At 45.7% G+C, this 24,699-nt stretch overlaps 1 protein-coding gene and 1 long non-coding RNA gene across 5 annotated transcripts in view; both read right to left on the minus strand.

The window, feature by feature from the left end:
• Positions 1–24,234, minus strand: part of DVL1 (dishevelled segment polarity protein 1) — a 76,850-nt gene extending 52,616 nt beyond the window's left edge. For 2 of the 4 annotated variants that reach the window (XM_030508272.1, XM_030508271.1), the window contains exon 1: positions 23,849–24,234. In XM_030508272.1, the coding sequence (XP_030364132.1) occupies positions 23,849–24,018 (170 nt within the window). In that variant the 5' untranslated portion in view covers positions 24,019–24,234. The remainder of the gene's footprint in view (positions 1–23,848) is intronic. The other 2 variants (XM_030508275.1, XM_030508273.1) reach the window with 2 other exon arrangements.
• LOC115617579 lies at positions 1,749–8,889 on the minus strand. Its single transcript, XR_003994635.1, has 3 exons — positions 7,407–8,889; positions 5,645–5,651; positions 1,749–1,759 (listed from the first exon to the last, which is right to left on the minus strand). It is a non-coding gene; the product is annotated as an uncharacterized LOC115617579 (long non-coding RNA).
• Positions 24,235–24,699: the final 465 nt, after the last annotated feature.

Genomic DNA, 24,699 nt, shown 5'->3' on the forward strand with positions numbered 1-24,699 from the left:
CTCACTCTCATCCCTCTCCCAAGCTGTCTGCTGCCTCAGAATATATGCTGACTCCCTATTAAGAACCCCACAAGCCTCTAATGACTCTGATTCATAAGCATTTAGGCAATTGGATATTAAACACGGGGTTGATAGCGTTGCACACACTTGCACTTTGATTGCATCATGTGTGCCTGTGGGAGACTCAATCTCCAGAATTAGCCAGATGATTTCTGGTTTCTAGTCAGAAAAATGAGGTTAACAAGGGAATTCTCTGCTTGATTCACCAGTTGCAAGCCCAAGCCTCCAAGGCCCCAAGCATGGGAAATGCAGGGTTGAGACAGCAGCATGGCCCCTACAGATTCACTCCAGGTTAATGTGTACCATGCCACAAAGTGCACATCCTAATGTACTTCAGCACCACATTAATCCCATCTTGTCACTGTGACCATAACCAAGTCTTTTCTTAACTCTTTCTTATTGTCCTTTACTGATGGTGGAAAGGGAAGAGGAGCTTCATTCACTACTTCTTATAACTTGCTTGGAGATCCTTATAGAGAGAAGGCAAAGTAATTCAGTCATCTGTCCTATATACGTTATCTTCAATGACTCCCATCACCACAGAGGCAGGTAATAGATTATTCAGATGTTAGTTTTGATTCACAGAATTATGTAGGTTGGAAGAGAAATCCAGGGACCATCTAATGAACCCCCAGCTCACAGCAGGTTTAGGTTGCTCAGGGCCATGTCCAGTCAAGTTTTGAGTATCTCCAGTGATGGAGGTTCATCACCTCTTCAGGCAACTTGCTTCTCCTTATGAAGCAGCAGTTTCCCCCAAAGCTGTTTAAATTAGTAAAACTATAAGTAATCCTAATTGCAACAACCCAACTGGAAGCCAAGGCTGCGGCTCTAAAAATAGCCTTTCTGGGGCTGATTAACATTTCAGTCTGAATCTTTAATGCAGAATTAAACCTTCAGGCTTCTCATAGCTGAGGTCACGACAAGAGAGCTTGTAGCCAGCCTTCCAACCCAGAGAAATGAATGAAAATAAAGCCACCCACTGGATTTGCAGGTGAGGCTCGGCAAGGATAGAAGGTTTATTCTGGAAATAGGCAAGAGAGGAGGAGAAATCCTTTTGCAGAGCAGATAAACACCACAATGCAGTGCAGCACAGAAGGGCTCTGCTCAACGCAAAAGATCCAGAGCCTCCTGTGATGGCTGAAAGCCTCAGATCTTGCCTGCACCCCACTGAGCTGGTGAGCAGGGAAGGATGCTGCAGCGTTCCGAGGCAGAGCCACGGTGCTTCCCTACGCAAGGCTCATGCCAATCACTCCTCAACATACCACAGGGTCAGAGCGGAACCAGGGCTCTCCTTTTTAGGTTGTTATTCCCAAACAACACTGACAACGCTCTGCTTTTCCATATATGCACTTTTATACAGCAAGTGCCACATAAACCTGTCAGAAATGAATATGAACATGCTGCCCACAGTTATGATATCAGTGACACACCCAACCATGGAACAAAACCTTCCTCATACAAAGCAGCAGCAAGAAACTGTGCAGTGGGTGTTAGGGAAGTCACCTCGTCCTGCATAGGTGACAAATGCCTTAAGAAACACTCTCTTCTTCTTCATTTATTAATCAGCTGCTCTGTCCCATGTTATTCTTATGACTTTTAAAGATCTAAGCACACAGTGGTAGTGATTCTGCCTGCAGTTAACAGTGAATGCATTCATGTATTTATATATATACACCAGTTATCTTCTGCCACATCTCATCTTTATCATCACCACACTGAACACTTTTGCCCACATAACTGCCTCTTCCCTGTTTTTTTCCACTCCACCTTTATTCCTGGAGGCACAGCCAGTAGTTTTCCATGCCAGCCTTCAAGAACTGCAGGGATCATTTATCACCTTACAGGAGAACTGCATGATACTGGAAAAGTTTGGGCACTTAGATCCTATACCAGCTACTGACCTAAGCTTAAGCACATCAATGAAGTAAGAACCACTGCATTCCCCAGCAGAGAATCGGCCTCAATCTGCTCTTCATTTCAAACATAAAGCCTCACTTTTTATAGCAATGAGATGGGATTCAAGGACAACTCCATTTGTTTAGGCTCCACTCTGGCACCACCCGACTGTATGACCTTGAGGAGGCCAGTTGGCCTATTACACCCTGTCTTACTGCAAGAAATTTATGGGACCCACATGTTTAGAAGCTCCTTAATGAATGTTTCAGATAGACACTGGACTAATAGAAAGCCTCATTCCTTGGTTAGAGAAGTCCAGAGTTCTCCTTAAGCAAGATCCCTGCACATGAACCCAAAAAGAACAACAAGAGCATGGAAAGGAGGGAGGAAAGCAGAGATTCCAGACTGCAAACAGGGGAATTTTGATCTCCAGCAATCCAGTTTAGCCATCTGCATCACACTCAAAGCACTTTTAAAGGCCCATCAGTCATTACCAAGTGCAACAGGCTGACACAGTGACTCATACTAAAAGGTTTCACATGTTTTGAACCAACTGGTGCTTGGGCTCCCGGCCCAGATCTGTCTCATCCTTCCATTTCAGTCCAGTGCAGCTCAGTCCAGCTTGTGCTGGGCTACAGACCCTCGCCCATTATCTTGAAAGAGTCTCCAAATATAGTGCACTTTGGAGCATCTCTGAGGAATGGCTTCCAATGAAGTGCGTTCAAATATTAATGACTGACTGTTACAGAGCAATGGCATCCAGGGAATAGGATTTGCTTCTCTACTCCTGAAATAACAATATTTCACCGGTGGTGCAGATGCTGAGGGTGTGAAAATGCCACTGACATACAAGGATTTATGGCATTATAAGTTGACATCTATAGAAATCAGTCTATGTTAGCACTGACAGGCCCAGCTGCATTGTTTTCAACAATACCATATATCCCCTTGGAAAGGGTTTGGAATAGAAGTGGCCAAACCGTTCATAACAAGCAAAGCATTTTAGCCACACTGACAGTCTTCTGCCTTTCCTATTATTCTCCTTTTTCCTCCACCCTTACGTTATCCACTAAATTATGTATGTGACTATATTACAATCTCACAGGTGTTAATGAATCTATTCTTGCAACTGTCCCAAGGGGCAGCCACAAATCACTGTCACTGCCACAAAGACAAGCAAGTCACAATACAAAGGGACAGGTCAGCATAATTCTGACCTGAACCCACATTTCCAAGTCCCAATCCAATGTCTTAGCTACAGAACAATAAATATTAACAAGCCCTCCATAAAGTTAAGTAATTCTTGAAAACAACCTAGGAAAAACAGTGTCAGGGAGGCTGCTGCCAGCAGTGGGTTGGTTGTGGAATGCCCATTTCAAACAGCTGGCTCCGAGTTTGCTTTCCCCAGGGTGCAATTAGCTTCAGAACTCCAGTGCAGGACACTCAAAATAGCACTTTGAGGTGACATTCACACAAAGTCAAGGCAGAGATGCAACCTGGTGAAAACCCAAGCCTCTGCAAGCTGAACTCAGGTCATGACCTGGCACACGGAGAGCTACATACCAAATCATCGAGCTGGTTTCTAATGCACAGCCCAAGTGCCATTCTCCAAGCCAGGTCTGAAGCTGGGAATTGAAAGGGAAAGTTCATGATGCTTTTAGCTGATCAGTGACAAACAGCAAAAGAGGCTGCACAACCTGTAAGTTTATTGCCCACTCCACCCAACAGATAGATACTACCAATAAACTCTCTATTTTTGTGCAAAGGGAGCACTGATTTTGGTAACACAGCCTCCCTCAGCACAAACTGACTCTTTTAGCTACGCTTCCAGTCCTTTTGAAGCTACCTGGGAAGCATTAAGAGCCCAAGATTTCACATCCTCCCTAAGGCTGTTTTGGGATAACATAACCGCAATTCATCAACATGCAAAAAGCATCACTTTGCAGCCAGTATTCTTGGACCTCCAGCCTGGAGTGTGGATGCCTCAGCTTAAGCCTTGAAATTCATCTGCTCAGTGTCAACAGGGACAAAGAAGCAATTCAAGGTACTAAATCCAAGTTAGTTTTAGCACAGCTAGCTGAAGCAGTGACAACGGCAGTGATGGAGTTACACAAGCTTCACTACAGGCCACGGATTACACCTGGGACACTGGTACTTCCTCTGGCTGCCAGACCACACTTAAGCCTCCTGCCACTAATTATTCCAAGGGCTTCCCACACTAATAGGATTCAAACAGAAGACAGATACACTCTTTGCTATCACACATCCACAATGGCACGTAGGCAGCCCCTTGTCCCAGTGCTGAGGTTTCCAAAGCGTGCAAGTCAAGCAGATGCTTCAGCAGAGGGATGGGTCTGACCCAGGCAGAGCTGATAAAGGAGGGTAATTTGGAGGAAGAGCATCATAAATACTTCAGAAGGATGCTATGAAAATATAATGAGCAATATCCAGCCCATTGTGTCATAGGTCCTGTTCCCAAATCCCACAAGACCACTTTGCAACATCCCATTATTCTTATTCAAATCATGAACCCCCAATAAGTCTGAGCCCACAGACACCAGATGTCTCTTATCTCGGTGTATTTGCACACATTTCACCATGGCCCAGGCAGTTATTTTTGCCCTGAGTTAAGACCTTGTTTCATAGCAAGATTAACAGCAAATGTGCAAGGTGCAAGCTCTCTGGGGACAGAGTATTTTCAGTGTAAAGGCTGGCATTTACATACAGCACACTGCAGCCACAGAAGGAAGGGGCCACAAGAACAGCCGGTGCTGAAAGGACACGCAGACATGACAATCCCAATCTCATCTCGTGTGGGCATCTATAAAAGCAAATAAATGAGGCAACTAATGCCAGAGAGCACAGTGAAGTTTTGTGCTGAAGCACAGTCACATGTTCTTCCACTGCCTTCACAATTCAACAGCAGAAAACAGCTTCTCAGCTCAAGACTCCTGCCAGCACACTCTATTTGCATCACTAGATGACAAGCAGCCCATTTGCAAAGGCAATACCACCAATCCTCTCTTGTAACCTTATGAATCTATTTTCTGTCTTAAAGGGAAAAACAATATACATGTACAGAGACATGTTACTTCCATCTCAGCCCAATCCAGTTGCTGTCACTGCTGATGCTGGCATGATCACACAAACCAGAGCATTCCACTGCACCAGGGCACTTATTCTGGCATCAGTGGTGCCAGCACAGCTCACAGAACGTGGTAAAAAAGAAAATGCACAGTATTTACCCTTTAAAAGTGTGACAGGAGTTTTTCTGTATCATTTCTTCACCCAAACACCATTTTAAAGATAACTATATTTTCATCTAAACCCAAAGTCTCTGAATACCAATGCATGGTACAACAAGAATCCCACATACAGCCAAGTCCTCAGTTTGGAAAATGAGTAACTGTGTATATTCATTTTGCAACTATTTAGAGGCCCACCTTCAGCATGGTAAGGAGAGAGGTGCCCATTCTGCTGCTAGAAGAAGGAAGGAGAAGAAGAGATCTTCCTTTGAAGATCAGGTGCAATGTTAAACTGATGAAGAATGACCCTGGCTGAGCTATCCTTCAGGAATCAATTCCATAGGAATAAAGTCCAGCAACAAGCCAAAGGACCCTAATCCCACATATTCCATCAAGTCCACTACTCTCAATATGGAACAAAGCACCCTTCTGGAGAAGTCCACTCAATCACTCTCTGAAGGACAGCAGGGGGAGGATGAGCTGCCTGGGAACGTGTCCAACCCCTTCACTTTTCAGTGGGAATGACTTTCAGTCCTTCACAAGGAAAGCAAGAAACAAGTTCAGCATAGAGCCTTAGAGCGTAGGGCATTTTTCCTAATGAACTAGAAGTAAAGGGAGTTTATTTCTACCCTTCTAAGCAACCACTGGACCTCTTAATACAACTGCTCAATTAGTTTTCAATAAAGGCATCACACAGCCAGGACAGATACAGCGTGAGCTGCCAAACAACACAAACCAAGAAATGCTAAACACACAGCACAGCGGCCAAGATAAGAACCAATCCTTATTCCTCTGTGAAATGTTCCTTTTGTGCTCTCTTAAAAGTACTTCATTATAATAATAAAGGTAGGTCAAAAAATAGCCACAAGTGTTAATCAATACAGAAATATTCTTTATGGACAGGTTAAATAATTGCTAACCAAGAGATGAATGCCAGTCACAGGAGAAACAACCGTGTTATCCAGCAGTGCTACAGTCCTCCAGGACTCCAGGTACTCGGGAGAGAACAGAAGTTATTCATAAATGTATTTAGTATGATCCCTATGCAGAAACCTCAAACGCTTACTACAGATAGTATCTCTCTCCCTGTAGGTTATTTGTCTAGACATATTTTAATTAAATGGCATAATTCTGGTCACTGATGTGGTGCAAATTATTTGGTTTGTTTTAATAAGGTCTTTTGGTGCACACCACTCCAGCTTCCAGAAGGATAACTCACAGCCCATGACAAGCCAGACCTATGCTGCAATGAATGCGATAGCGCCTCTTGCCTCCAGACCTGTATAAAACCCAGGCACAAAGGTGGAGGCTGCCATCTCTCTTACCTTCAAAGCACATGCAAAATGCCAGCTCTCCCACAGGATTACACAGAGAACACTAAAAGACCATGTATCCTTATTTTTCCCTTGTGGGAAGCCACCGGAAGCCTCCACTAGCCAGTTCTTTGTACAAGATTCAAGTGTTCTGCATCATACAGAGATCAGTTGAAGGCACAATTCCCAGAATCTTTGAGTCTCAAAGGCAACCAGGAGGGGTATAACATGAACCCATTTCAGCTGCTCAACACACGGCCTGGACAGTCTCTGTGGACAAAGTATTTTGGAATCCAGATCACAAGATAAAGTTGTCCTTGCCTACACCCCTTCAAAGTTTAGTCTCCAATGGGGAACAACATGCTACTGGTGTAGGGGATGCACAGACACAGCCCTCTAATGCTCTCCTGGGACAGCAACACTGCAAGACTAACTTCTAGCATAACTAAAAGCTGGGTTCAGACCTTCTGCATTCAGACCTAGCAATAAATTCCACCCACACTTCATCTTCAAAGTATAACTGGACCTACAAGTTTGTTTAGGCATTGAAAGAGAGATTTCCAGCTTGTCAGAAAATCCCAAGTCAGAAGAAACAGGCAGTCTTTGGACACATGCCCATATGGGATGGTGATAGCTCTACAGATTTGCACCCCAATAAGTCAGGAAGTTTTCTTTTCACCACTGGAAAGGTGTTCCAGTGGAGAAATGAAACACAGAATCACAGAAACAGGTTCTTGATAGCAAGTACAACCCCCAGCCCCATGTTGGTGTTTAGACCTGAGCTTGCTGTTGTTGTGTGGTGCATCCTTACTTGAATGTACAGCAGGACTGAAGGACGGAGATTTGAACAAACAAAACACTGCAGTGAAAGAGCCCCAATGTTGTATTTCACCATTTCCCCAAGCGCACCACAGGCTTTCCCATCACATCACCCAGTCCTTCATCAATACAGCAAGAAACATTTGCCAACAGCTCTTCAGGCCATTCATGTAAGGCAAATAAAAATGAGATGGGTCTCAAACACTGAACCACTCAGCAAAGGTGCCCTTCAAAAGCCAGGGGCAAGCCTGCCAAGAACTGACACGCATGCACGATGAAATGGTGCTCCTCAAACACTGCCCTTGTGCAACTACAACCTGCACAAAGGGCAGCTGTTCCAGGAAGGGTCGCTATTCATTCGGGTGGTTCTTGCTTTGTACCTGCCCAGCTCTGCCTGTTTGGTTCCCACCTCCCACTCCTACGAAAGAGTCATTTCAGCAACCTCAGAGGCTGCTCAGAGAAACAGTTCAGATAAAAGGTGTTCACATTTTATGCATTGCAGGGAGAGAACTGAACCTTTTCCATATGCAAAGGGAGAGCAAGCAAAATGCAAACCCTTCATTCCCAACCTGCACAGCCCAAGAACATTTGAATTCTAAATGAGTATTTGTAGGTTTAAGTACAGAATCCAACAGAACCTCTGCCTGACTTTACCACTGTATTAGTGTGGAAAAGAGAAGGGAAACGTGGCTCAAGCCAGCATTTAAAGCCCTTTAGTTCATCAATATTACTAGAGTTGCATCATCCATCTCCCATCAAACTCACTATTTTCCTGTCATGGGAACTTCATAAGCCATTGGGCTTCTGACTACAGCAAGGCCTCCCCTGCACAGCTGAGATTTCTGCCTTCTCCCCAAAGAACAAGCAGAGCACCAGGAACAACCTGAGTTGAAAAGGCAGATGCAGCCAGACTCTGTTTGAATCTGGCTGTGTAATACACAGCCTGGGACACACTGCAGGACTGTGATTTCTTCCAAATCCTGTTAGCGAAGCAAAAGCTGTTTGCCCCATCAAGTTCACACTAATAAGAAGACCCCAAATTCACATCAGAGTGTTTGCAAGCTCCACAATCCTATGTACTTACTGAGCTCCAATCCAGAAGTTAAGCAGTTTTTCCACAGCTCAGACTTTCAATTGACTCAGCATCAACAGAAGGTAACACTGGAAGAGGTAAAGTCTGATTTTGTTGCTGCTTTTGTTACACAGTAAAGGGTGGCTGAAGAGCTCCAACCCAACCAATTCACACTGTAAATCCTGAATAGCTGCTCGAGCTTTCCAAATCCTATTTCTGCTGAAGGATACCAATAGCATCTCTCAAGAGTAACACTCCACTATGTCACTTCCTAATTTTTATTTCATTGAGACATATATCCTGGTGTTTGGCAGAGCCAGATAAGAAGAAACCCAATCCCAGAAGGTCTGTAATCTGTCCATTCTTCTATTACAGCTGTGCTCCTCTCTTTACTCATTTGCTGTCAGAGACTGGGGCACACCAGCAGCTCTGTAACTGCAGCAGTTTGCCAATGGTGATCCAAGCAGCCAGAGGCTGATTTCTTAATTACTGATCCCTGGAGTCTGAAGAGAGGAAAAGAAGCTATTAAATAAAGGAGACAGCGTGGATAAGAAGGAGGGCAGCAGGGATGGGCATTAAACTTTAAAACATAGATTAGGTGCTTAAGTTTGCCCAGACACATGCGGAGTACCCACAGGTGAAGGTCTGGCTGTCGCTTTTAAAACCAGCATCCAATAAGCCATCAAAAACCCTTTTAAAAGTCAGTCTGTCTGGTGGAGAAATCAGAAATACACATGAAGCAACTATCTTTTACAGAACCTTAAAGAGGGATAACAGTTTTGGACACCATAGCAGGATCTGTTATAACTTCCTAAGACAGATACAACCTTGTCCCAAGTCAAAAGGAAATCTGTCCATAAGAAAACACAGTGACTGAGGAGGTGCTGTCAGATAGTTCCTTCACTTTGCCCCAGCAGACACTGCTCTCCAGCAGCACTGGGCCTCCAGGCCAGGAAACAGCTTCTTTTGAGAACACAGGTTTAACAGAGGTTCAGCTTTGCACAGAACACTTCTGCAATGCTCTCTGACACCTGCACTTCCAGTTGAACACTCGGGAGAGTGAATCATATTAGGAAAGGAATAATAGATTTAAGAGCTGCTTTTGTTTTGCATTTAAATTTCTATACTTATTATCCTTAGAGAAAAGAATCTTTAAGAGCTCCTGAGCTGACAGATGTGCAGGTCTCTATCGGGTTGATTTATTCTACCTGGCTGCTCTAAGTAGTTTAAAGCACAAGGATATATGAATGTGAGAAAGCAGCAGCCTTAGAAAGGAAAAGTCAAAGCAGTTCTGTGGCTACTTACAATAAGTTTTTAAGAGCTAATGCAATTTAAAGAGCCAGGTTTTCCACGAGCAACTGGAGAGAGTTGGTAACATTCAGAACTTGCACCCAAAGGCCTAAGATTTAAAGAGTTAAAGACCAAAATTCAATTGTTAAGAGGGAAATATTTGAGGCAAACTCTTAGAATAACTGCTGAAAATCAGAAACACATTTATTCAACACATGCAGCACTGGACACATGTCTGTCCCACACATCCTTTTTTGGATGCATGGAGGACTGCTAAGCTGAGGCCAATGTGACATCCAGTGTCCTCTGAGGACAAAACAGCCACGAGGTATTGACAGGGAGGAATGAAAGGAGACTTTGCAGGAAGGAGAAGGAGAAAACTACCAACTCCAAGGAAGTTTAAGTAGAATCCTAACCCTGGAGAACCCTCCTAACCCTCCACTCCGCCAACAAGCAAGTACAGACAATATGATTCAACCCTTAACCCTCGGAAGAACCTTTTATTGCCAACAGACATGTTTTGCCCAGAGAAGCTGTGGCTGCCCCATCCCTGGCAGTGTTCAAGGCCAGGTTGGACACAGGGGCTTGGAGCAACCTGCTCTAGTGGAAGGTGTCCCTGCCCGTGGCAGGGGTTGGAACTGGATGAGCTTTAAGGTCCCTTCAACCCAAACCAGGCTGGGATTCTCTATGTTTTCAGGGACAGAGTCAACCTTTGCCTCTCTGTTGAGCCTCTCAACAATGGGGCAAGGGACAGTGGTGGTGTGTCTGCTACTAAACTCCCAGGCACTGGAAGCTGAACCAACGGCTCACGCATCCACATCATGATTTTCTACCCTAGAAGCCCACCCAAAAGCCACCATCAGACCCCTGAGGTCAGGAAGGTTCACAACAATGTCCCATTTGTGTAGAGTTATGAAGCCATTGCTTGATTTGTCTGACATGACTCCAAAGAAATAAAACCAACAGAGCTCTAATGCTGATGTTCATTCTGCTGCTGCGAGTTCACAGCGCCCCAATTATTAACTGACATATTGTAAAGCTTCTTGTCAGCTTGGAATCCAGAGACAAATCACCACTGCTATTGCTCCTAGAAGCCCTCAGGATAAAAGGAGAAAGGAACAATAAGACCCAAGAGTTTCTGGGCCTATAAAAAAGAAGAAAGGTCTTATTTTGCTTAATTTGAAGCAACACATTTTATTGGAATGACAGTGATAGACTCAGGGTTGTCAAAACCAATTGCATCCAGAAGCACTCACTGGAAGCAACCCTCAGTCACTTTGCCAGGCTTCGCTAGATAATTATGCCATGAATTTGTTCCTGTATCCTGTATATCCCAAGCCACAGTCCCAGGATAAATGATAATTTCCACTCATTTGTTTTCTATTACTTCCACTTTTATTTCGTGTCAAGAAAAAAGCAAGACTCTTCCTTAAAAAGGATACATCTGTAACACCTTAAATGCTTTCCCTGCTTCCTGACAGCTTGTTACTTCGTGTGTGCGAGGAGGGGATGTGTTCCCATTTAGTACATCAAGATTGCAAAACTTCTAATATTCCAGAGGGAGGACTGGGATATTATCCAGCACTAGTATAATACATTAATCCTTGCCCCTAAATACATCAGACTGGGTTTGGTTCTCTAGACTGCCCTCACCCAGCTGAAAAGCTTTACTAGTGCTCAGTAGTTATCAATGGAAGCAAGAGCACAGTGGAACTTCTTTACTCACTAGATGAAAAAGATGAGTGTTTACTCCAACTGCTTTATTTACAAGCTGACACTTATCACATCCGTGTCTCCATGATAATTACAACAGTCTGAAAAAGCTTGGAGTAAATAGGAGCCAAATTGCCAAGCATAGGAAGAGGTTCTGCCTAACCCTTCCCTTTCTCCATGGCTGTCAGGAGTGGGAACGCAAAACAACAGCACAGCTGAGCCTGCTCTCAGAGTGCCTGATTCACAATAATAGAGACACACACTGACCTTACTCTCTTCCTTTCTCTTTCTACGTATAAGATACACACTCTGCTAAGGCCTCTGCAGAAAGAATGAGCCACAGAACTGCACAGACCCAGAAAGCAGCCACTGCTACAGCAGAAGGGTTTATACTGCTTAACCCAAACACAAATACCTAGGTGGGAGGACTGCACTTGTGCTCACGGATATGCTCTGGCCACCTCACAAGTGATTCTTCTAAAGAAAGCTCATGTTATCCCACTAAGATAACACGAATATTCACCCTTTCCCCCCCCCCAAGGGGAGATCGTTTGTGTGCATACAAAATATGCAAAGGTGGGGAACAAACCTCTCTCTTTCCAACAAGTTTTACTTTAAGCCCATTATTTACTGTACCACCATCCTCTCATTCCAAAAACAAAACCCCTCCAATGCTGCCTGTCCTTATTCCTGTTTCTTTTTGCTTACCTGTAGTGTTAAGTTCTTCAGAATAAGGACTGTTTTCTTACTAGGAACTTACACTATGCCTTATGAAACATGCCACCCATCTTCACAAAGGATCCCTCACTGTACAAACAACAAGTAACCATGTTGGATGTGTCTCTGTTGCCTTTTTACAGCTATGAAGAGCAATTCATGCAGCAACTCAGAGGACAAGGCCAAGACAGAGCAGCCAAAGATGTCCCCCCAAAAGAGCCTGTCAAGGAGATGCCTCCTAAAGCTCAGTCATTCCCCTTCAACACCCGTGAGCCCCTCCTGTCAGGAATGAAACTCCCAGTTCTTTTTGCACTGCCTGGTTTCAGCCACAGGAACCAGAGTCACTTTGGCACCCCACATGCAAAGCTGCCCTGCAGCAAAGGACAATTCACAGCAACATTATCTGCAATTCACTGCCTTACTGTTCATTCGGTCTGAAGGGGAGGCGGGGGGAGCATTAGCAAAGACAAAACTCAGCAGATGACAAATTTGCTTATTAACGACATTGAATAAGAGATGTATTAAAAAAACATAAGGAGGGAGGGGGGGATGAAAAGCAGGATGTGAAAGAGGCAGGAGCTGGAACAGCATGGCTAATGTCAACCATGAAATGGAACCCCTGCTGGGACAAGCTGAAAGACAGGCAGGCAGGCTTCCTAACGTTAACTATTTGATTGCCCTGCTTCAGATGCATCTATCCAGTATCACGTGAGGAACAGGATTTCCATCTCCCCTATAGGTAATCCTTACAAGCTAGAGACTCTAGCACAAGCTGAAACAGCTCTGAGAAGAGCAAATAAATTCACTCTGCATTGAAAACTGTTATTACCTTCACTCCAGGCTGATCGGGGCACACTGTGCAAGAGTCATCATGAACCAAGTAACACCAAACACATTCGCACAGGCTTCAGGGCCATTACTTACTTTACCTTCATTCCAAATCCCCAAAGCTCTTTGGAAGGTACATTCTGTACCATTTCAGGATTAGTTTCTAGTTCCATTGAAGCCAGTGAGGATTTTTGCATAGACTGAAACGGGGAACTCGTCAAGCACGTCTACAAGCGCTGCACTTGCTCAACCATCTCCAATGACTAAGTATCCCCACACGTCTCCCCATGACATCAGAAATCCAACCTCTCCCTTGAATCCAGCAGTTTAACTGGCACCTCTGGTTAGAAACAGCATGGTTGGTCCAGAGAGTCCTGAATATTCATGTTTCTGCAGCACTTGTATCTTGCCATCACTTGCTACCACTGGGCAGCTTTCTTCCTCAGCAAGAGCAAGATGTAATTAGAGTCAGACACCTCTTTGCATATTCTCTTTCACATAAAGCTTGTCCTGCATCCTTTTTCCCTCCTCATCTCTGTACCAGGCAAGTCTCTGGCCTCAATCGGTTTTGTTCCATTTACCTTTTTTCAGTCTCTAGCTGAAAAGGTCATAAATTACAACTGGAAATACGTCTATTTAAAAAGCAGCTCCCAAAGCCCTGCAAACCCACTCTTTTGGCGCTTCCATTCTTTGTGCATTGGCAAATCATTTTTGTTTATTTATAGGATTTAAAGAATTCAAACACAATAGTAAGCTCAATGGAAAATATTACGCAGGTACACATGGAACAATCACTGAAGCCGGTCATGGCAAAGAACTTCTACTGCAATCAGTGCCAAAAAGCAATGGGCAGGGAGGGGAGAAAGAGCCTCTCTTGGACTCAGCACAACGAAAGGAAAGCAAAATCTGATCAAGAGCCCTTGCATTTGCACTGGCACACTTGTGCAAGTGCAAGCTCTCGGCATTCATGGTAGTGTGCAGCAAGCTTGAGCTTTACTCTGATCTACAACTCAGAGCTGAAACCCCAAATGAAAGCCCCTATTTACAAGTTTCCCAGGCGTGTAATTTTAACATATTTACAGTCTCCTCCAGAGGCATAACTCATGTCCATAAATTAAACTAGGCACAAGTTGAACTGGTTGTAGTATCAGGGACGAGATCACTTACTCAAGGTCAAATACAGAGTAGCTGGAAGAGGGAGAATTGGACTCAGACCTCAAATCCCAAACCAGTGCTTCAACCCACACAGTCATTCTCCTCTTCACATTCCAGAGGGAAGGCAGAGAAAATTCATTTAAATATCACAGGTTTCAGACAGGATTTAACTAACAAAACTCTTACTTGGAGACAATTTCAAATCTATCTGTTCCTCTTAAACTTGATGTGATGAATGCTTGGTTCTAGCAGCCTGACAGTTGTTAAAACACGAGCTCTTGTCCCAGTTCCCCATAGTAAAATAGCTGTTAACAAACAGTATTTGCACACTTACTTACTAAGGATTTTCCAAATGCATCTACTTCTACACCTCAGAAATGCAAAGGGAGGTTAAAAATAAAGAAATAGCTCAAAATCTGAAGGGTCCCTTTTAGGGCTGCTCCTCACAAGTTGTGAACAACCTCCATAAGACACTTCTTCCAAAATCAGAGATATCTTAAAAGTAGAATTACACAAACCCAGCAGCTTTCCATGGCACTGGATGCACTCCACACCCCAGTCATTACAACTGGGACAGCACACTGCTGTGCAAATGGCATCCTTGTAAGATTTGAGGAGCTCCAGTATGCATCTCCTGTACCACAGCCCTAAGCCACATTCTGGTTCGTAACCAGCTGATGGACCATCAGCATCACGTCACCCTCTGCCTGCCGCAGACACACACACATCCCATCCAGATCACGAGTTCTCACACTGATCAGGCACACGTGGTCTGCACCAATTCTGTTATTGCCAAAGCCCAGAAGGTTGATCCTCACTTTACCTGTTGGTAAAAAGAAAGAGCCCGAGCACTTTTCAACAAGGAGATGTTATCTTCTTCAGAAATGATGAAACAGGGAAAAGTAAACCCAAGAGCCAAGTGATCCATAGCAAGTCAGTGGCGTAATCACAGATCCCAGACTGGTTTGGGCTGAAGGGACCTTAACACTCCTCCAGTTCCAATCCCTGCCACAGGCAGGGACACCTTCCACTAGAGCAGGTTGCTCCAAGCCCCTGTGTCCAACCTGGCCTTGAACACTGCCAGGGATGGGGCAGCCACAGCTTCTCTGGGCACCCTGTGCCAGCGCCTCAGCACCCTCACAGTGGTGAGGTGAAGGGGTTCTCTTACTACCCTCAAGCATTTCACTCCAGTAACTGAAAAGATCATGTTTTGTATGCTTTGAATATCTTCTTTTCATACTTTATTTTACCCAGGCCACTGAAATAACCAAAAATGATCATTATTCCCTCAGTTACATTTCACATGGAAATAAGCCACAACACAATCATAAGGCAAATATTTAGGTCGCTCCTTCCTCAAGCACTGTAAATTCCTCTGTATTTGCTCAGCAGCTTGTCTCAACTGATTAAACTCCTTGGCAGAAACTGGAGTTCAAGCCTCCAGTAGTCTCCTCTGAGAACTGGGACCCCGAAACAGCATCAGCAAAATCACCAGTGACATCCTTCCCCAAAATACTCATTAAACCATGAGCTGGTGCTTAATTACTTTAGAAAACAGCATTGTGGTGGCAGGTCAGTCCAAGTGGTGCCTTTCAGCACAAGGTTATTATCATGTTTGGGAAAACAAGCAGAATTTAGTATGTAAAAGGATCTTCTCCAGAGATAGCTGGATGCAGCTCTTGGATTTGCAGGTTTGTGGAGAGCAGAATGACCTCTTCATTGTTTTCCTCCAGAAGAGGATCATCCTGCCAGGGTTTGGAGGGTGTGTAAGGAAAGGAATTTTCTCTCAAAGTAAAAGGAGGTCAGAAAACAGTGGGAGCTGCCATGAACTCAGAGGGGAAAAACCCAAAATATCAGATGTTACAACAACAGATGCTGCTTCCTTGAGAATCTGTTATGAATTTACCTTTTTACACATTGATTTTTAGGCCAACTAAAATGATGATGAGAAAATAGCTTCCAAAAGACTTTAACTGGCTGCTGATGGGCTACATCTAAAGCAGTTTCGCACCATGCAGAAGGTAACTTAAGTCTCTCTATCATGGCACTGTAGCATGCAGAAGTAAAGGCTTAGGCTTATACTCATGCTAATGTAGGGCTGATTCTATTCCAGTTCTGCTTCCTCACAGGGCCCACTGCATCAGGGAAAGGATCAACCACAACACTTCCAGGTAATGCTTACCTGGCACCACCTCAAGTCACTCTCCACAAGACTATTTTGGACAATGAATCACAGAATGGTTTGGGTTGGAAGGGACCTTAAAGCTCATCTAGCTCCCAGTGTGTCTTGTTTCATAACCACCACCTTGTCAACCTGTCCACCTAACACGGTGGAACAGCACTTGACATAGATGGCTGGAGCTCCTCAATGACTCTCTGACAGTACTAATCAGAATGGTAACTGCCCAGGTTGCACACAGTCCTATCAGGCTGCATTTAAAGCAGAATCTGAAATGCAAGCAAAAATGCTTGCTTGTGCTTGGAGGTGAGCAGAATCCAAGGAAGGAGCTGCTGTGCTGAGCTCAAATATACCACGGAAATCTCTGCAAGATTTAATGCTGTATGTAAATTAATTCCTTCATTCCAAATTTTCATCTATTCCATATTCCATAGCTATTTCAGGTTGGTTTCAAAGCACTGAGCATGGATCTCCTCCCTGTGCATCTGGATCTCCTCCCTGTGCACCTGGATCTCCTCCTGGCTGCTGCTCACTCTCCCATGGCAGGCCAGAACGGTGTTCATCTTCCAAAAATCATTATTATTATTAAACAAATCCCATTTAATTCAACCTACTTCATGGGCACGTTTTACTTAGAGATATAGCAAGGCCATAGATAAGTTGCTGCACATGAATCCTATAGAGATGGCTAATGTTTCCAGCAGCTGTACAATCTGTGTGTGTGTTCTCAAGCCAAACCAAGTCTACCTGAGCACTGGAAAGAAGAGGAGAAACAAAACTGTGCACACACTACGTGGAGGTGTTCATTAACTGAACAGTAGGAAACTTGTTTTTCTAACTTGTCCCGCTGCAGATCACCAGCTACAGGAAGCAGCCCAAACCTGATGTATCCCTTTAGCATGTTTTCATAGCATTAGCTTTTAATAAATAGAACATACTCCACCCCGAGAGCAGAGCAGTCCTCAGGTTCCAGCAGAAAACAGGGGTTGTTTTAAATATTTAGATTACATTACAGTTGGGACGTTAAAATAAGCAGTGACTTGTACTGTACACAGCTATCAGGATCAGCTTGGCAAAGTATGTCTGAGCTAACCTAGTGTGGTTACAAAGTACAAGCCTTGAGGTCTCTTAGGTTGGTGTTCTTATATTATTGATATTATTGATGCTACAACAGTGCTTTCTGATGTCAGCAAACAGAAAAGCAGCACAGTGCTTGATGCTGGATAAACAGCAGGAACAAGAGGCACAGTCTGCAGAAGGTTCATAAGCTTCAGCAGAGAAAATGGGGAAAAGCTGGGAGAAATAAAGGTTATTCTCATCAGGCAAGTGACTAACACAGGCCTCGGTTCAGCACTTCACTGTGTCCAAGCCTAAATCTGGAGCTGAAATACATTTTATTTGCTATTTCCCAAGTCTCAATTCAGTGCTTTAACTATGAAACTCTCCATTTGCTTCCACTGGGTAACAGGATTGCAACTTTCTGCAGGTAAGAATGAAAGCTCCCTTCCAGTCTTAAGAATTCTCCTTCCCCCTGAAGGCCTCTATGTGGTTGTTGTTGATCCAGACACTAGGGCTGAGGACCTGCTCCTATAGAATGGTTTGGGTTGGAAGGGACCTTAAAGCTCATCCAGTTCCAACCCCCTGCCACGGGCAGGGACACCTTCCACTAGAGCAGATTGCTCCAAGCCCTGTCCAACCCGGCCTTGAACACTTCCCTGTTTTCAGAATATTATTCCAAGTCTATTTGATTGAATCAAGCTGAAATTTGGGAACTTTGGGACACTCAAGGACATGTTTTAGTGGTGGACTTGGCAGCGCCAGGTTAATGGTTGGACTCAATGATCTTGAAGGTCTTTTCTAATCTGATTCTGTGATTTAAGTGTGCAACAGACCATGCTAAGTGGAATGAAAGCTGGAAAGAACCATCACCAACCCACTGAACTGTGAAGTCAGAGTCACCATTAGCTGGCTCAAAGAACTAATAAAAACCCAACCATCTTCTCAACTCAATCTACTTCACCATCGTGGGGTTTATGGGGAAAGCCTTCATGAAAAAGCATCCTCTTCCCACTGCACTCACTATGAATGACACATCCTGACCAGGATTGTTCATGTGACAGAACTCAGCAAGAAACTGGCTCAAGATGCAGTGCATTTCAGAGACAGAGTCTCAGTGACTTGACCAGGCTTTGGCTCAGCCCCAAGGAGAGCTCCAGTGGTGCCACACACCCTGCTACAGCCTTCCCGAGCAAAGCTGGCAGCAGCAGGAGAGAAGGGTCACGAATCCCAGCCATGGGCTGGAACATGCCTTGCATGCATTTCCTTGGTCAGCCATGCCTGTTTACACCAGAGCTGTCCCAGCCTGACCTGCAGGCAGCTCTGACTCTTACACAATCATCCCTTTCTAGCCTACAGACAGGCAAACCTGGCCAAAAAGGGTGCAGGATAAGAGACATCTTTAGAAGAAACCCAACTGTTGCTCCATCTGTTCAAGCACATTTGCTATCCAATAGTTCTGTTCAGTAAACATGCCATAGGCGTTTGTGAGGATCTATATGGTGAATTATGTGAATTACCAGCAGTAATTGCCAACCCCTTTTAACTTTGTGCCTAAGTAAACTGCTGTCTTTTTCTCAGCCTGACTGTATCTCAGATCTCTGAGCATCTACTGAGTGATGAAGCAGCCTGAGATAACAGAGAAAATATAGGGAGTTAACACTGCAAGGACACAAACCTTCAGGAAACCTGCTTCCATTAGCTCTACCCTTACAGAATTACTTCCTTACTCATTCACCCCTCCTAAAAACACCCTGTTCCCTCAATAACATAGAGGGTAAAAGAAGACTAAACAGGGAGGAGACAGATGCACATGAAGAAACAAGCACACAGATCCTACATGGTTGCTTTGTAAAGATCATCTTGGTTATATTTCCTAAAGTTATATGGCACAGCTCTTCCTACCTGTTCATCATTCAGGTCAGTACCCTGCACATCATCTTGAATCCTCTGACTGCTCTCTAGACCCTCACATCCACCCTACATTTAGGTCTTGCAGTCTGTGGAGTATTTCTGACTCTCCATTCACACAGCTAAAATTCTTGCCAGAGCTTTGATCCTAGTAGTTGCCTCAACATCCCCTTGCCTAGTTCTGATCCACACTCTGCGGGCATCAGTCCTTGTCACAGAGCTGCAAAGATCATTTTCCTAAGCTCTTATTTTTAGCACATGCCCCCTCTGCACATTAGCCTGCCAGCTCCATAGCTCCTGATGCAAATACAAGCCACTTGCCTTCGTTTTATTCTGTTTCAAAAAAGACAAACTCCTACCTGTAACTGACCTATATGAGCCTCTGTCACCTGCTTGTTCAGCTTGCAAACAAGTATGGAGGTGGGCATCCTTTCATGCTGCTCTTTAGTCTTGAGGGGATCTCCTTAAAAACACCAGCAAAAATACCTCATTAAAATCCTGGTTGCAATAACTACCAAAAAACCCCCATCCCAATACTATGCTCTTACTACTCCACTGCACAGCAGAGTCCTCCTAAGAGGGAGGATCCTACTTGCAAGGCCCTTCCATCCAGTGTGCTGCCTTATCCCTGAATAAGCATGGAAACACCTTTTCCAAGCACAGAACTCAACCAAAAAACCTTCTCCATAGCAAGACATTTGTAATTTAGGACTTCTGCTTCTCAGTTAGGGCTCCTCCTAAGGCAAGGGTGAGAACAGCGATGGTACATTGCCTCCATGAGAAAAGACACAGAACAGCGCTTCTCATGTTCCTCTTCTATCTGAAATTGCCTCCTTCAGCTCATAATCCCAAACCTGCCTCCTACTGCTTTAAACCACATTTTACTTGCTGGCTTTCAGCACACAGAGTACCAAGCAAATCAAGTTCTGCACAAGGAACAGCTGCACCTAAAAGTGCAGTTTAAAAGGAAGTTCTTTTGCTGATACCAAAGGAATGCCTAAAAAGCCACTCCTCAAAGTACTCCCTAAAGAAGTATAATCAAAAGAGTATTAGTTCACACAATGGAAAGAATGAGGACTTGAACCTCACCCAGAAGGATGGCAGCACAGACTGTGGTGTTTGATGGTTAAAGACTGCAGAGTCTAAGATTGACTTGCTCTTCCCATCCCACGGTACTGAAAGACACCATCAGCAGTTCCTGGCCTGGTGATACCTCAACTGAACAGATCACGTACATTGATGCTTTTGCATTTTTGGCAGTTAGTGATAGTGTTTTACAAGAAAAGCTCTGGAAATCACAAATATTTAAGAGCACACAGGCAGGAATTCCTCTTCTAGAGGATTAATGATCTTACACAGAGTCATTCTGTATCATTTGGATCCAACACACCTTATGCATTTGTCGGAGTTTCAGTCTGACAGCCTCAGCATCACAAACTATAGCTTTTAGTGTCATTTTGCAGTCACCAAAGAACCAGCAGACCTGCAATATGCATTACTGTCCTATGCATTACTGCAGGGCTGTGTGTGGCTGTAACCCCAGAATGAACAGTTTCAGTGATGGGAAGTGACCCCTGAGCTCTTCCCCTGAGAGGAAGGAATCAGTTGCTATAAGCAACTAAACAACTGATGACACAGCTCCTTGCCTAGAAAACACATCTCACAAACATCACCTCTCCTCAATGTCATTGCTGCTGGATGCTGTCACATTCGTGAGTCTGATCCTGTAATATCCCTTCTTAATTTCCTACTAGGAAAGAACAGAAGCTACAAAGCACTTCCAAGAGTTGAGCCTTAAAGTCAGAACACAGTTGGACATCCTGCATCTTAAAAACATCATCGTATCACCAGATGGAGTCGGTAGGAAAGCATGAGCTTTCAGAATCAAGACAGATCCATTCTAACAAGTGTTAGTGCACCCTTGAGAATGAAATGGCGCAGGGAAAAGTGGGTTTATGTCAAAGTAATGCTACCAGGAAAATCAAGATGAAGCTTCCCCACTGGGTCTACTTTTCACAGCTTTACTGCTAGTTTAATACTAAGACTGAAAGGCAAAGCAGTAAATTAAACGACAACAGAAATTGAGAAGGAAATATGTCACCCTACACCTTTCCTCTTCACCTTCTGAGAAGCAAAGCTGAAAGCAGGCAGGTTGCTCAGCCCAGGCACACAAAACACGTAACTGCTTCATTTCAGAAGGCAGCTTGACACAGCTCCACGTCCCCAACCCAGCTCCATCCCAACCCTTAGCAGCTCTATCTTTCACAGCTAGAAACAAATCAACACATCCACTGTTTTTGAACACAATTATTTATTACATTATTCCAGGGTCCAGGAAAGGCTGTGCCTTAATTACAACAACATGTGCAGCAGTGCAAAGCCAGTTCCCAATCACTGGCTTCTCAAGGAGGCTCCACTTCTCCAGGAAAACATTTGCTTTCCTAACACAAGAAGTACTTTTCACTCCACAGTGGGATTTACAAACCACGCTGCCAAGCAGTGCTCACCATGCCAAGACACAGCTCCACACAGCCATGGAGCAGCAACGGGAAGAAGAGGAGAGCAGAACTGTGCTGTGCTGCCTTTGAAACCAAAACGTTACTGTTGTTCATGCCCAAGTACCACTTAGAGAACACACAGGAAGGAATTTCTGTGGAGGACGTTTCCAGGCACGAGTAGAAATCAGATACACAATTCTCTTATGGTTAGTGGCAACTATACTATTACCTATTTGCAACAACAATTAAAGCCAGTTTGAAGATACGATGACGAAAACCATATTTACTATTAACACTTGCTGAGACAGTCAAGATTCATGGAAGTTTTCTTCTAATTCCCTGTTTTTCAGCAGTATTCAGGATTCAGAGAGGAACAGAAATGTGGCTGAGAAACAAAAGCAAAGATAATCTGACTGACAGCTCATTGACTTGCAGGAGTCACCATGTGTAGTTACTTCTACCTGTCTCAAGACAGTGCATCACCACCCTAATGCATTCAGCACCTGTATTTGAGATATTCAGCACCTATATTTGAGATTATAGTTTAAATAAGAGAAACAGAATGTGCAGGTCCTGATCCTCACCATCCACTTGCAGCCCTTCACCTTCTCCCATCTCCATTTCCAAGGCAACACAGGAATAACAGACAATTTTCACCCCAGTTTCAAGACTAACAGAGAATCCACCAGAGGATTTACATGACTCTGTTGCCTGGTCAAAGCTCAAGAGCAGCCCAAAGGCATTAGAGAGCTTCCTAGTGTGTTCCACGTGCCTCAGCGCAGTTTATGTTTCCTAGCACTAGATCTCTGTAGCAGTGGCACTGAAAGCACAACAAACCCAACATCCTTTATTGAGGTTGCACCACAAAAACCGAAGAGCTTGAATTTCCACAACCACAGCAGGGTATGTGCCCCTGTCACTGGAGGATGAAGCGGAGAAATTTATGGAGAGCCAATTTCAAAGCCCTTATTTTGAAAACAAACAGTTTGTATAGCTGCATCCCAAGAAACTGTTTTCACCATCCATGAACACTCCTACAGCAACACGCCAACACCAACAGCTCGCCGCAGAAGAAATACATGTCAACAAACAATATCCACTTTCCACCATGGATAAAAACACAATTAACATTAAAGTCTCATGGGTAAGACAGAGGCTACACGAGATGTAAAAGAATGTTTGGGATGATATATCTCACCAAATATAAAATCCACACCTCAACCACAGCGTTATTTTAGTCAGGGCTGTATTAGTGTCCCACAAACCTGCTCTTTTTCACTGACAAGGCACTTACATATGTAAAATAGTCTGGCCAGTGACGGGTGCCAGTACAAAGAGAAGTGATTTGCTACAAAAGGATTAATACATTTGGAAGTGACTGGCCCAGCTGTCAAACGCAGTTGTATTGGTCTATTTTATGAGGGCTGTAAATAAGCCCAGTGGAACAGAACCCACAGCGCTGTGCGGAGACAAGATCGATGTCACATATCCCAAGCTCCAGCCGGGAACCCGGCCTACACGGTCACAGAGGTCGTTGGAAAGCCTGGCCCTTGTGTCCTCCTGCTCTCCCTGCAGCAGAACACCTCGGTGGTGCTGTCAAGAAGTGGTGGCTCTGACCATTGATCACCCAACACAACAACCCGCTGCTCACACCGGCCTCTCTGCTCCCGCACAACGCTTCCCCTTCCAGCGCTTCTCCACAAACCCCCTCCCGGCCCAAACACCTCCGGGCCTCACCCGCCCGCTGCCAGCCTCCGGCCCGCACAAGAGAGACCTCGGGGAGGCGGGGATGGAGGGCTCCGGCCGCGCTGTCAGCTCCCGGGGCTACCGCGGGGTGCGGCGGCGGCAGGGGCCGGGCCGGGCCGCCATGTTAGCGGCGGCACTGCCGGCTTCCCCGGGTGGCGGGGCCTAACGCCGAGCGCGCAGGGCGAGCCCAGCGCCCGGCCCCGCGCTGCAGCCCAGGCGCCGGCAGCGAAGCAGGTGCCTCCCGCTCGGGGCCGAGCGAGGCGGAGAGACCCTCCCCTCGGGCTGTCAGCGGGAAGGGGCGCCGGGGAGTGGGGGGGTGCAGAGGAGGGGCAGGGCGCGGGGCCGCTCACCCGAAATCCTGGTCCATGGACTTGAAGAAGAACTTGTAGCTGTGCACGGGCCGGTTGCTGAGCACATTCTTGAAATCGGCCAGAGTGACTTTCTCCGGCGGCACCGGCAGCTTCACCAGGTACGGCGTCTCCTCCTCGTCTATGTGGTAGATGATTTTAGTCTCCGCCATGGGAGAAAGAGGAGGGGAGCAGCGGAGGGGAGCCGGCCGGGGCCTCCGCCGCCGCTCGGCTCCTCTCACGGCCTCCGGCCCAGAGCCGCCCCCGACAGGAAGGGAGCTCCACTGCCGCCGCTGCCGCCGCCGCCGCCGCCGCCGCCGCGCACGGGCTCCTCGGCCGGGATTCCGCTCCCTGCACTGCTCTCTAGCTGCCCGACCCGGGAACGGCAGCCCGCCGCCGCCCGCCCCGCCTGCATCCTCCGGCCGCCGCCGCTCCCCCCCGCGCCGCCCGGCAGCGGAGCGCCGCGAACCCGGGACCCCGCGATGAGGGAGAGGAGGCGGCGGGAGCGGGGGAGTGAAGGGGGAGGCGGGGGCGCTCGCCCTCCTCCTGCCGCCGCCGCGCTGCCCGCGGGACCCCCGCGCACACTGCCCCCTGCCGGCGCGGCGGCGCAACGGCGAAGGGGCTCAGCGGGACCGAAAGGGCTCAATGTTCACTCCTTTTTGCCCTAAAAACCATCTTTCGCACCCAAACCGAGCAGGTGAACAGGGTTTGGGTGCTTCTGAGGGGGCAGTAATTTATCCGAGCACTCGAGATGCTCCGTTTGTATGAACAGCCCAGTCTTTGGCTTAAGATAAAACACTCAGAATCCCAGTCAATATTCCCAGCACATCACATAAACACCGTCTGTTCCCCTG

Source organism: Strigops habroptila, chromosome 16 (assembly GCF_004027225.2).
Source record: "Strigops habroptila isolate Jane chromosome 16, bStrHab1.2.pri, whole genome shotgun sequence".
Classification (NCBI taxonomy): domain Eukaryota; kingdom Metazoa; phylum Chordata; class Aves; order Psittaciformes; family Psittacidae; genus Strigops; species Strigops habroptila.